The sequence below is a fragment of the Tympanuchus pallidicinctus genome, unplaced genomic scaffold (genome assembly GCF_026119805.1).
Source record: "Tympanuchus pallidicinctus isolate F22 unplaced genomic scaffold, pur_lepc_1.0 scaffold4, whole genome shotgun sequence".
Classification (NCBI taxonomy): Eukaryota; Metazoa; Chordata; class Aves; order Galliformes; family Phasianidae; genus Tympanuchus; species Tympanuchus pallidicinctus.
The window spans coordinates 1,958,456-1,972,491 of record NW_026294758.1 but is presented as its reverse complement, the minus strand read 5'-3'; the positions used below and the strand labels follow the sequence as shown (position 1 = coordinate 1,972,491).

At 39.5% G+C, this 14,036-nt stretch overlaps 1 protein-coding gene across 3 annotated transcripts in view; it reads right to left on the bottom strand.

Moving 5' to 3' along the window:
• The window catches only part of COMMD10 (COMM domain containing 10), a 100,668-nt gene that overhangs the window by 63,190 nt on the left and 23,442 nt on the right, over positions 1–14,036 (bottom strand). The window contains exon 6 of one of the 3 annotated variants that reach the window (XM_052701366.1): positions 5,649–6,086. The exons of the other annotated variants lie outside the window; for them this stretch is intronic. Within the exon in view, the coding sequence (XP_052557326.1) occupies positions 6,033–6,086 (54 nt within the window). The 3' untranslated portion in view covers positions 5,649–6,032. Of the gene's footprint in view, positions 1–5,648; positions 6,087–14,036 lie in introns of those variants that run through there. 3 annotated transcript variants of the gene reach the window in all.

Sequence of the window (14,036 nt, the reverse complement as noted above, 5' to 3'; positions counted from 1 at the left end):
AATGTTACTCTTAATCATTTTTGCGCTGCTAATTGATTTTAAGATATAATCTCCATGTCTGACTGATGACATATTAAATTGTAGAATGTAAAGACAGATTATAGATTCAAAGGAAAAAAGATTTGCTTTTAAATAGCACTCTGCTTACAAAAGAAAATGAATCACAGAATCACAGAACAGCCCGGGTTGGAAGGGACCTCAAGGATCATGAAGCTCCAACCCGCTGCCACAGGCAGGGCCACCAACCTCCCCATTTAATACCAGCCCAGGCTGCCCAGGACCCCATCCAACCTGGCCTTGAACACCTCCAGGGATGGACGGGGCATCACAGCCTCTCTGGGCAGCTCTTCCAGCACCTCACTGCTCTCACTGTAAAGAACGCCTTGACACCCAACCTCAATCTTCCCTCCCTCAACTTCAAACCATTTCCCCTTTCCCTGCAGTTATCAACCCTTTCAAAGAGTCGATTCCCCTTTTGTTTGTAGGCTCCCTTTAGGCTGCAATGAGGTCACCCCGCAGCCTTCTTTTCCCCAGGCTGAACAAGCCCAGCTCCTCAGCCTGTCTTCATAGGGGAAGTAGTGCTCCAGTCCCCTCCTCATCTTCCTGGCTCTCCTCTGAACCCCCTCCGGGCTCCAGACCTGGACACAGTATTCCAGATGGGGCCTCACAAGAGCAAAGTAGGGGACAATCACCTCCCTGTCCCTGCTGGCCACCCCTCTTTTGATGGACCCCAGGATACCACTTGCTTTCTGAGCAGCAAGAGCATGCTGCTGGCTCATATTAAGCTTTTCATCCATCAGGACCCCCAGGTCCTTCTCTGCAGGGCTGCTCTCAAGCACCGCTCCTTCCAGTCTGTACGGATGCCTGGGATTCCTCCGGCTCAAGTGCAAAACTCTGCACTGTGCTGTGTTGAATCTCATTAGGTTCACCCGGGCCCACCTTTCCAGCCTGTCGAGGTCCCTCTGAATGGCATCCCTTCTTTCCACCGTGTCAACTGCACCGCTCAGCTTGGTGTCATCAGCAAATTGCTGAGGGTGCATTCGATTGATGTCATCGATGTTAAGGAGCACCGGTTCCAAGACAGACCCCTGGGGACACCGCTTGTTACTCGACACAGAGCCATTGATGACCACCCTCTGTCTGCAGCCTTTCAATCAATTCCTTATCCATCAAGTGGCCCACCCATCAAATCCACATCCCTACAATTTGGAGATAAGGATCACACACGCATTCCTCATGTGATCAAGCATGTCCTCCAGGATGATCTGTTCCATGATCTTCCCAGGCACAGAAGTCACACTCACCAGCCTGCAGTTCCCAGGGTCCTCCTTGATCCCTTTCTTGTAAATTCGATTAAGAACTGTATTAATTCTCTTAAAATAAACCAAGACAATAATCATAAAAATGACAAGAGGTGTGAACCCAAGACCAAAAACATTTTCTGCCCTAGAAGTTCTATGCAGAGCAACTGCAATCACAAATATTTGCACACGTGCCATTTTCATGTAGTATTAAACAAAGAACACCACAAAACTTGGACTCCAGACACAGTGCTACTTTTCATTCTTTATTTCATTCACTGCTTTTATTCTATTTTATTACTTTCAATCTCATCAAATAGCTCCTCACTGTTCATGTTTCACGTAATTAAGATTATACCAGGTTACACTAACTACAGCAGCACTAATTAATGCCTGACACAGGGCCCAAGTCTGTCAGGCTATGAACAACTCATTATTTTTTCCACTTCCCAGTAGGGACTGAATAATTTTAACAGAAATCAATTTCACTCAAAGTCCGACCTGCAATCCTACAGCACTTCTGTACAACTCCAGGTAAGTAGCATTCCTAATGAAAGTTCTGTCGAACAATTTAACACATTAACCAAAATGGAAAATTTAACAAACCGCCTCAGAATTCTGTTTTTCAGAAAGGGCTAAAATGGGACCCAGGTTATCTGGCCCAACCATCTCCAACCCTTGTTCAAGCCCTAACAGCTTCCCAGAACGCATCTGCTTCTAATATCTTATTTAACAGCAGCTCCCTATGAAAACTCACATCTTTTTTTTAAACATTCCAACCACAGAACCACAAAAGCTGTTCCTTCCAAATTTAACTTAACCATTTTCAGTGATGTTTTTGGTTTTCTTCCCTGCGACTTGAAAACCTAATTTAAAATGTTAGTTGCATGTGCCAAAGTCCTTTTGATAACAGTAAGTCCCATCTCCCACCAGAATCTCTGTGTTTCAGCTGTGCTTGTGTTACTTTTTATCTTTTTGCAACTTTCTTGTATCCTCTTCCTATACATCATAAGCAACATCTTTTATTGTTATCATTTCCTTAGCTTGATTCCCATAAATTACTAGTTGAGAAAACAAAGTGGTAAGCTAATTCCTGCAGCTCAAGTCAGGTTATGCTCCTCAGCCTTTCATTTCCTGTCCCAGTCAGTTCCATGCATTCCCTGTCACTCTTGATCCTTTAATCAAAACTATTTTGACAATTTTATCTTATTCATTACTAATATGTATAATATTTACTCTAAATTTGTTCCATATTGATATTTCTGCAATGTTTACAATTTCTCCTCCCTATCCTATTTTTCCCCCTCTCAATTTTTTACTCTTTTGTTATACCTGGTAAATTTTGGTTTTACATACATCACTTACGAATCAAACTCTTTGTACTGTATTCTTCACCTCATGACCAGACAACAACTAAAAAGATTTTAAAAACAGCTACAGAACCAAGAGATAAGCTCACCAGCTTTAAGAGCATACTTCATACAAGAACTCTTCCTGACTCTGAACTGTTTGGGGTAGAGATTATATTATTTAAAGACTGAGTATATGAGCGACACAACTAATAACCCAAGAAGAATCTAATCAAATTCACTTCAGACAAACATGTACAAACAAGACTGATTAAAAAAAAAAGTTCAGCAATTTCCTGGTTTTTAAATTACAAATTCTTGAAATACATAATTCCCCTCATCTCACTGGTTTAATAATGAGAAAAGCAAATTTATCAACCTAAATAAATTCCATATTAATCGTTCCTTCCAACAAACAGTGTATGTTTTAGACCTCACCAACAATCTTCCTGGTCTTTGCATGACAACCACAAGCCCTTCTTAAATGAGGGAATGCATTCATGTACAGCTGTGAACCAAAATGCTAGCCTTAAATTGACTGCAAGATCTGGGACAGGACATTCCTTTTGGAAAGCACGAGTCCGGTGATTATGAAAGGGAAGTCAAGAAGTTAACAACAGTTAAGAAAAGGACAGAGCTTAAAGCTGTACTTTCTTTAGTGCATCACAGCATTCCAATTTGCAAGTACAGAAGGAAGTGCACTGCGGTATGCAGGTAAGTGCATTTTTTATTGGGCTCCCTCCACTCGAAACTGAAGCAATCACAATTTCTGGTAAATCTTCATGTACAATGGATTTACTTCATTTTCTTATTCTGGTTTGCTCTGTCACTTCATGAACATTATACTGGCAGAATTGAAGGAGCAGTGAATTCTATTCTGCAGTCTTTCTGCCACCTACTGCAGAATGACAAAATGGTTAAGGTTAGAAGGGACCCCTAAAGGCCATCTCCTAAAGGTCCATCCTCCTTGCTCAAGCGACCTAAATCAGATGAAAATTAAATGTTTGGGGTTTCTATGAATCTAAATGAAGAATAAATACATTTCTTAACAGCTAGAAGAAAAAAGGATTTGAGAGTTATTTTCTTTTTTTTTTTTTTTTTTTTGGGTGGTTGGAGGTGTTTTGTTTTCTTTTTAATGTTTTTATCATATCTGCTTACCTCTACAATCAGTTTAATGCTTTTGTGCTGGCTTCAAAGGACACCCGACACCCGACAAGTGACATAAATGTTCTGGACTTTTTTCATCTAAATATATCACAGTTACGCAGTATTAAGGTATAGAGCCTGTATCAGTAACTTCAGGATAAAGTAATCTCAAACATTCTGATAAGAATTATAACAAGAAAAGCCAAAGAAATTCAACCCCACGCTGTGCTGTGCTCTGTATCAGCAGAGCCTGTTCCAAAGGCCAGTTTTCACCCTTCTCATGCTCACTTTTCTGGTTAAGTTTTTCCTGCTCCTTTCCAAACTGATTCCTATGGTCCACAGAGACAGCAGCCAGAGTAACAAAGCAAAACAAACAAACAAACAAAAAAGCAAAACATTTTATTATTGCTCACACATCACACAACTTGTAAGTTAAATGAATAGACAGGGATTTTGTTACAATCAGGGAAAAAAAAAATCCTTTTGGCCATCTCACCTTTCTGCTAGTTTGTTACTATATTCTAGCTTATACGCTCTGCTAATGGTTTTCTGTACACAATACCTCTTCCTGGGTGGAGTGGGAGGGGTGAAGACAGATGGGATGATAATCAGCCACCACTTTCTCCATTATTTGATATCCCACCTTCAGAGCACTACACAGCTGGCTCCTCATACCAGACTCGGGGGTACACAGAAACCCAACCGCTTTCCACCTCTCAGATGCATTATTTCAGCAGTTGGATCAGCTCCCCACAGCTCCCAAAAGCACCATTTCCTCCTTGCTTCATTGTTTAATGACAGCAAGGCCTGACCTTAAATAATAATGTTCATAAGCAGTGTTTGTGCAAAAATGCAGCACTTCTGTTAGTAACAATCAGAAAAAATCAATCAGTAATTTCTAAAATAGTTTAAGTCAATTAAACATGAAAGCAATTTTGTGGAACAAAGTGCATCATGTTTCTCTAGGCAACGACTTTCCCCTTGACAAATTCCAAACCCAGTACTTGACACTCAGTAAAGATGTCAGAAATATTTTAAGAAAACTTACAAAGAGTATTTTAATGCAAGAATAAGAATTAAATGCCTATCACAGAGAAAGAGGGAGACCATACAATTACAAACCTTTTATCAACTTTTATTTCCAAAAAGCCAAAAGATTACTTAATTTTCTCAGGCTGTGAGGAAATACAAATGCATTAAAATTGTTTGTACACATACAAAGGCAAAAGATTATTCCTGCACCTGCATTAGACCTGTTGGTAGATCAGCACAGTACTGTGTATTGCTTCCATTAGCCATACCAGCCTGCAGATTCCATAGCATTCAAACTCTTCCCTCCCTTTTGGGACAGAATTCATATACTCAACTCTTCACACAGGCAGGACAAGGGGAAACGGTTTCAAGTTGAAGGAGGGAAGATTTAGGTTGGATGTTAGGAGCAAGTTCTTTACTATGAGAGTGGTGAAACAGCTGCCCAGAGAGGCTGTGATGCCCCGTCCATCCCTGGAGGTGTTCAAGGCCAGGTTGGATGGGGCCCTGGGCAGCCTGGGCTGGTATTAAATGGGGAGGTTGGTGGCCCTGCATGTGGCAGTGGGTTGGAGCTTCATGATCCCTGAGGTCCCTACCAACCCTGGCCATTCTATGGTTCTATAAATTTAACGCATTTCCTTCCCACATAAATGTGAAATGCTTATTTTTTTATTTAAAGGCATATACTACAGTAACAGTATTTTGTTTCCGTGCTGCAAAGTTTTGCAGTTTTTGTGTGTTTTTGTATTTTCGCAGACTAACTTTTGTCTAGCCTACAATTTTTTTTTTACGTCAGTTAAAAAAGCTATTTGCTGAAAGCATATTATCAAAGTGCTTCAAAACTGCAGGAAAAACTGAACATTGATTTATTTTTTTTTTTCAATTATCTGAAAATATGATGGCATAGAGAGCCAGCAGCCTCTGTAGCCTGCAAGAATTCTGACGATCTTGAAGATAGTCACATTAACAAAAACACACAAGTTTGTTTACTTCCTTTTTTTTGTTTGTTTGTTTGTTTTTTTAAGGGAGGGAAACAAGGGTTTAGGCTTAGAATGAATGAGGATGCACCTTCATTTACAACCCAACGCCTTATTACAGCACAGATATGCTAAATGACATTCCCTCAGTTAAATGTGTCTGGGTTTTCTCTCCAAGAAGCATTAAAAATAAGTGTACTAGATAAACATGACACACCTCTGTCTTAAAGTCAAGGGTGGCTCCAAGGTCGTCCTGATTCGCTCCAGGCCATAGGAGAGCATAACTGCAGTTGAAACAGTAACATGAATTTTAAAATAAAAAAAATAATAATAATAATCAAATCAAATTACACTATGTGGGAATTTAAGAGCTCTTCAAAATGACTTCTCTGATACTAGGTTGAGAAGAAAACACTTTGTCATGTATCGTAATACTTCTCGTAGAGCACTGCTGCCTGCATGCTAACCATTCTCAGCTGCACCAGAAAGACTACTGGCTTAACTTCAGTTCATAACAGTTTACTGCTCCTCTCTTGGTGTTAATTTCCCTTGCTGCTTCAGCCATCCCATATTTGTTGCACGCACTTTGGTTCTTCGTTATACCACTCTCCATCAGACATATCTGTACCAGACTAAATCAGTTTGCCTGGCTACAGGACTTTTGCAAAGTCAGTGCATTTTAGCAGGAAATCTCCCCTGGCCACAGCCGTGGCAGCAAAGCAGTTCTGAAAATGTTTAGCATTAAATGTTTCTGTCTGTACAGTGTCTGAAACACAAGTGTATTTGGAAATAAATAGTACCAACTTCAATACCAAGAACTGGCTATTCCTGCAGGGCTGCAGAGATGCTCACAGGGCTGGAGTACTTCTATGAAAAAACAGTGAGGGACTTGGGATTGCTTAGCTTGGAGAAAAGAAGTTTTCATTCAGGGTGACCTCACAGCAGCTCTCCCATACTTAAAGAAAGTCTACAACCATGAGAGTGACAGTCTAATAATGACAGCACGGGGGAAATGAACTTATAGAGATCTGGGTTAAATGTTAGGGGAAAACTGTATTCTGAGGGTGGTGAGGTGCTGGAACAGGCTGCTTAAAGACATTCTGGATGCCCCATTCCTGGAGGCGTTCAAGGCCAGGTTGGGCAGAGCCCTATGCAGCTTGATCTGGTGGGTGGCCACGCTGCCCATGGCAGCAGGCTGGAAGTAGGGGATCCCATCATGATGGGATCTCAACCACTCTATGATTCCAAGATTTATCACACTATCTGCAAGCCAGCTTAGTTTTCATCCAACAGTCTTTTTTTCTGAACCTGAAACGTGTTTAGAAACAGTAAGCTAAAAGGCTCAGTAAGGAACACGCTGGATGTTAGCCTCCAAAAGTACAACTGATAGGAATATACTGCCATCCAGGAGCTATGAAGCTGTCAAAACATTGTCTAAACATCTGCCTTGTAGTAATACCATACCACACTATTTTTACCTTTAGCGGAAGAAGATAAGCTATAGTACAAGAAGGTCTGAAAAACAAAGGAAAACAAATAATTGTAACAATATATTATTCAATCACGATTCAAAAAATAAGAGACAATGAAAAAGTGATACCAGTTATATGAAAAGTGTATTTGAAAACGTATTAGAGCCTCTGGAATCTATAAGAAGTCTTTGACAGGAACATTAAGTGTTTGTTTCTGTGAAGATGGTACAACAGAAAAGAGGAAGGGAAAAGGAAAAGTAAAGAGGCAGAATGATCTAGAAATAAGGGAAACCAGCTCAGGATTTTTTTCGCCTGCTGTAATAGGCATTTCTCTTGGTCTACAGATACATTTCTTTCAGCCTTAAAATGTAAACTTCAAATCAGCTTTCTCTTAACTGCTCTAAATCTTCCAGTGAACTTTTTTCTTTCCAGCAGTCATTTCAGATGTCTGCATTAAATATTTTAAGGTTTATGCCCTTGTTTGTGGACAAAGATAGGTATTTATTTTGAAGGGCATGCAGTCAGATTTTGAAACTCCTTTATTTAAGACTCATTGGGAAGAGGAAGACAACACGCAGCTGAACTCCTCTGTGCAGCTAATGCATTCTGTACTCAGTGCCACACTGAAAAGCTGTAAGACTGCTTGGTATGTGGGCGTACCTAACTCACCAGCGGGCAGACCCCTATCATATGCATCAGTGCTCCTCCAGAAAGCCTGAGCTTGGGATTTTCTTATGCCAACACAGAGAGCAATATCTTTCTGCATCTCATGAAGGAAGCAAGTGCACCCATAAGTGCTGAATCATGCATCGCAGAATTACCAAGGTCAGAAAAGACCTCTAAGATCATCCACCTACCACCAATATTCTCCCACTAAACCATGTCCCTTAGCAAAGTACCTGCCTAGTAAAAAATAGATTCACAGACCAGAGCTGCCTACAGATCCGGTCCCTGCAAACTTGCTTTGCTGCCAGACTCTGAATCTCATGACTTACCCTCAAGTACAAGCATTTCCCAACTCTCTTTCTGTTGATGCTGGGAAAGAGGACACAAAAATAATTCACCTTCTTCAACCTTTAAAACTCTTCTCCCTGTATTTATGCACAAGTAGTTATCCAAAAAGCCTTCAATCAGCTGTTACTGAAAAACTCAGTGACTAATCCTGACACTCTTAAGGAAAGAAAGCATGTAGAAACATGTCCATAAAGCAATTCTCAAAAAATTTTCATTACGTAGAGATTCATGCCCTTATACTGAGAATTCTGTAACTTAGAAAGCATCAGAATACAATTTACTTTCCCATTTGACCAACCACTACGGTTCTGTTTCATGAGGTGACTGAACAGCTTATTTACTCTGACTACATACTTACTAGTTCAGAAACGTAGCTTTTAGTGGTTTAGGAAAAAACAGCAGTTTCATCTCATACATAAATTTCAAGCTAGACAAGCATGTTTTTGTTTTTTTTTTTTTGTATATTTTTGTATTGTATTTACATTACTATAAGGCTTCAAAATGTATTCTTAGTATATCTGTCTCCTTATGGAAAAAAATTATTTCCCTTTTCCCCTTGAAATCTCTTTCTATTACTGCTTTGCTAGCAAGTGTGCATTCCTAGAAATATGTTATTTCATTAGTAGTGATTTCATAAAAATCACAGTGAACAAGATTTTCTCAGGAGCTGTAGGCCACACTGTGGGCTGTGGTTTTCCTGTAAAAGCGGTCACATTTCATGTATATTATCTAGAGAAAAAGGTCACTTGTCATAGCAGCTTTTGAAATTAGCTAAACTCTCGCATAAAGCCAAAAGACACAAGTTTAGGTGCCACATCATTCCAGATACCAGACTCTGCTCATTTACAAACAACAGGGGAAAAAAAAAAAGGAGAGTGAAAATTGCTGCCCTTGTGTATGATAGAGGTGATGACCTGCCCTCTTCCACCCAAAGCATGACTGGAAAGGGAGTCACAGCCTTGTTATAGACACCTGTGCAATGTCAAATTCACAGTGTTGATCCTGTTTGACAGCATATACTGTGTGTTTATTCCCTTAAGCAGGACAGATGTTAGCAACACAGGAGACGCTCATTCTGTAATCTTTCAAGAATATGCACATTACTTCTCTAGGAAACCCAATCTGGCAATTTGAGAAGTTTGCACACTGACAAAAAACTAGCTAAAATAACGGGAAAGCAACTGAGCCAAGAAAAGAAATGATGTGGATTTGCCTGGTAGCTACCCGTGCCATGCTTTCACTCCCAAAAGCCCTTTCAAATCCTGATGTTAATACAGTTAAGAAGAAAATACATGCATGTGTGTTATCCAAGAACACGAGAGGGACAGCAAAGATAAAGGAAAAGCAACCAGATGCAGGATCTGCACAGCTTTGCAGTGTGCAGAAGTATATGTGCAAATCTGGCAAAATGTTCTGGCACGAATCTGCTATCTTCTTGGAGCTGCATCGTAAAAATACTTGAATGTAATTCATAATTTCATGCACAATGTCCTCACTTCATCATAATGTACAGACACTGTTGAAATGCTTCAAACAGCAGACTTTTGGTTTCTGTAGCTAGCACTGTGATTGGAAAGGATGGAAGAAAAATTCCAAAAAGGAAAATATGGCCAAGTACTCATATTTTGAAGCAGAATCTCAATTATTTAGTTTCATACTGACAAAAGCACTCAAGGCTCTGCACAATTAAAGTCCAAGCCTGTTAATTCAGCAACACCAATTCTGCACTTGAAGTGCAGAAGCTGCTCCCAGTTGAAGTCACTGGCCCCCAGACAAGGAATTCCCCACTGTCTCTACCACAGGTCACACAAGTTCCAGGTGCAGCACAAAGCTCACCTGATAGTCCACACTCCAGCAACACACTGCAGACCCTCAAGCTGATAGTGGCTTTTCTGCATGCAAAATTGTTAATTAAAATGAAGCTCTGTTCCAGTGCTCATTCTCTGACTGGGAGTTAAGAGTTTGCTGGAGAAGACAGAAAGCAAATTGGAAAAAAATACCAAAACCTCCTACGTTTAACATGTAAGAAAGTTGAGGAGCAACTGAAATCAACTTTGCTAAGCATTCTCAGATTTCACAACTTACTTAAAACTGAATTATTCACCAAGTTTTAATCCTTTCAGCCCAACTTTACTTTTATGCTTTTGAAACTGTAAAAGCAAGATGTGTAACATTGTTTATTTCATAACTTCACTTATTTATGACTTCTGTCAGTTACAACAGACATCCTATAGCAGCTAAGAACAGTCAGAAAGATTTCAAAGGCATGTCATTAGTCAGTCCTACAGAGGACTGCCAGAAAATATGCAATGGAGATCTATAATTCCAAATGTCAACTCTGGCCTGTACAAAGCTGACATCACACAACGTCAGCGCGAGGACTTCCTTAACTGCATTTGATGTTGAAACTGGTTATTTTGTCAGGACACACAGTCAAGCGCTTTCTAGGAAAATCAATTAATATTCAGACTCAACAGGCAAAAGAAAAAGCTTTACAAAATGAAAGAAACAGAGCAACTAGGACAACTACTACAAAAGATCAAGGAATCTATCTGATATTGTCAGAAGGAATTAAAAGAAAACAACTGGTGACTGATTAAAATGACCCATTTGATGTGAATTAGGGTTGCTGGCTTTTTTTTTTTTTTTTTTCCAAAGCAAAAGTTAATCCCTAGTTGGCATGACACTCAGCAAGAAAACAAGTGCCCGAAGTACTAAGGAACTTAAATAAATGTTTATTTGTTTAAGATATTAGTTAAAACGTCAGACTGCAGCTAGGCTTTTCAGAAGCTGCACAAACAACATCAGATAGACACTCACAGGCTGAGTGACTGCTTCATGCCTGTTGTGCCTTCCTGTACATTATCACCCTTCACTGCTTGATAGGCTGAAAAAAATCTATCACATAAAAACAAAATTATCACAATTTCAAATCTAATCCATGTGTTTAATGCTCAGGAGTGGAAAAAAATATATATACAACTCAGGACACAACTATGAAGTATAACAAAAAACATCTCACAAAAGTCAAGACGTTACACATGGGATGCAGTAAGACAACAAAGCAGCTCATGCAGGTATGCTTTTTTGGTGCTCTAATCAAAGAGGCAGATGAAATACTCGAGAAAACAAGAAAATAAAACTCTTGTCAGCTTTCATTTGCAGTTCATGTCTAATTTACTAAAGTCACTAACTTACATTTTGTTGGAGCATTCCCCCAGAAACACACTTCTGTGTCACAGCTACAGAAGTTGGAGGTGTAGTCAAGTTACAGTACACAACTCCAGATAAAACAATCTGCATAAACACAGAAATTACTTTTAACACCTTCATTTTATGTGTTGCTCTTCTTTAAGTAAAGGCCTTCTAAATCCTGAGGGTACCGCAAACACGGCAGACCTACCAGAAGAGGAGTCAATATGAGAGTGCCTCCTCTGTTTCCATCTGGGAAGGACTACTTCCAAACTCCCACTACATTAACACCAAGCAAAGAAACTGGTTGTATACTGAGTACCTGTGCAGTTAAAAAAAAAAAAAACACCACAAAAAACCCCCACAAAAACAAGAGATAATGGCAATTGCAGAAAACAATACTTCCAACAAGCTCTGAAGGCATCCATCTCACAGGGGAGCCAGATACAAGGAAATAAAACACTGCTGGCTCTAGATGATTTGAAGCATAAGTGCGCTGAGAAAACACGCATGACAATCCTTTTTTTCCTCTTTTTTTTTTTATTAAATAAAAATACTCCCATGTCTCTCACGACTTATCTTCTTTAGAACCCCTCAAAGGAAAAATAAAGGATTAACAAACAGTAATACTTTATACAAGTCTGTCCAAGTTGCGACTGCTGATCAGTAAAAAGTTCATCATTTTCAATGTGGAAGAACTGAGAAACTGAATACAGAGAACTGCATTTTCAGTCTCACCCAGAAAAGACACCATCACATTTAGAGGTCTGCAGAGCTTCCCAACGCTGCATTATACTTAAAAAAAAAAAAAAAAAAACTCCAACTTTTATAAAGAACCTATTCCACTTCTCCTCAGTTTGACTAATTGCTAAGTTTAAAAGACAACTACTATCCAATTTTAATGGCACAAAATTTTGCTCATTTGATTTACTAATATTTAAATGCTTTATGACCCCTGAAATTACTGCCTTTTTAAACTTCAGCAAAACGTTGATTCTTCTACATCTGAAAACAGATGAATTCTCTGTAAATATCTGCATTAGAAAGCTGGTGACATGGAGATTACATGTTTTCTTCCCCTGCCTCACCTCCATTTGAAGTAGGCAACAGTAAACACTGCTGTCACAGAGGATATAAGCAGAACGGCTATTTTCATAAAAGAGAGCCGTGCTGTTACAGAAAGGTCAACTTTTACATTACCTTATCTTCCTACCTTATTGTCAGAAGAACCAGGCAAGGGCAGGTGCCACATTTTAGCAGATTTGAGAAAATGAAGACACAGCCTATGGGCATTCTGAGGGAGCGAGGGATCAGTACTGAAGGTACTGCAAAAGCACTGCAGAACTACGGGCAAAATATGGTTATTTTCCACCTTAAATTTAAACTCTGTCTGACAATGCAGTGGGTCGATATTTATGCTACTTCTCAGCTCCCCAATTGGACTGACAATGGTAAAGCTACCCATTTATACACAATTCAGTATACTCCTGCACAAAAGAATTACAGTACCACTGTTAACTATGAACGGATGTTGTTTCATGGCACTGTCAACAGTGACCAAGTTTTTCTTCAACCCCGTGACAAAAACATGTGTGGACAGAGTTGTAAGAGTATTTTAGTGGAAACGGAGCATTTGCGGAGGCTGTTATCAACTACAGGGTTTGTAAATTCACGTGTTATGGATTTTATTCATAAATTTTGTCTATGGCCAGGCAAAACATAAGGACACTGTAGAAATGCCTGTGAAAGAATCTTCACTATAAGCTGCATAATTCAATCATTTAAGATTGAAAATGGAGCTCAGTAATTAACTACATGCTGCACTACAATTGCCAGAGGTAAGCACGTATTCCAGGAGTCACACCACCTCATAGATGGCTTCTAGGTAAAATGCCATACTACCCACAGCTTACAGGATACAGGTTATTCAGCCTTCCATTTTGTGCTGGTAAGAAAAGCAAAACAAAAGCTCTTTCAGCAGCTTGAAAATTCAGAAGTTTTCAGTTTTTCCTCTAATTAAGAGAATTTGATCAAGGATAATAGATAAATGAGAAACGGTCCACTGCAAGAATCGCTGTACATTGCAAGTTTGGAATTTCAGGCTTTAAAGATTGAGCAAAGACACTTCTGACAGCTTTCTGTAGTGACTTGACAGCCTGGAAGGAAGTTATAAATTTCAAGCTCATTTTTCTGAGCTGTTCCACATGCCCAGGATTTTACAACCATTATCACCACAGCTCCTAGAAATATGAAGACGCCTCCCAGTATTCTGAAACCTTGTCTTAAGGAAGCTTCTGCTTTCTTATCAGCAGGAGCATTCATTAGATTTTAGTTCTCAGAACGAAATTGGTTTCATAATCTTCCTTGCCAAAAGCAGCAATCTCACTTGTATATGGAAGTTCAGAAAGACTGTGACCAGGACCATGCTATCTGAAGCCATCTTGGCCTTCACTTATCTCAACTGGAATGAAAAAAAAAACTCTCAAATCTCACTCTCAAACGTTTTTGCATTCAGACAGTAACCTGTCCTACTTATTTTTTTTGGCAATTGCTAGA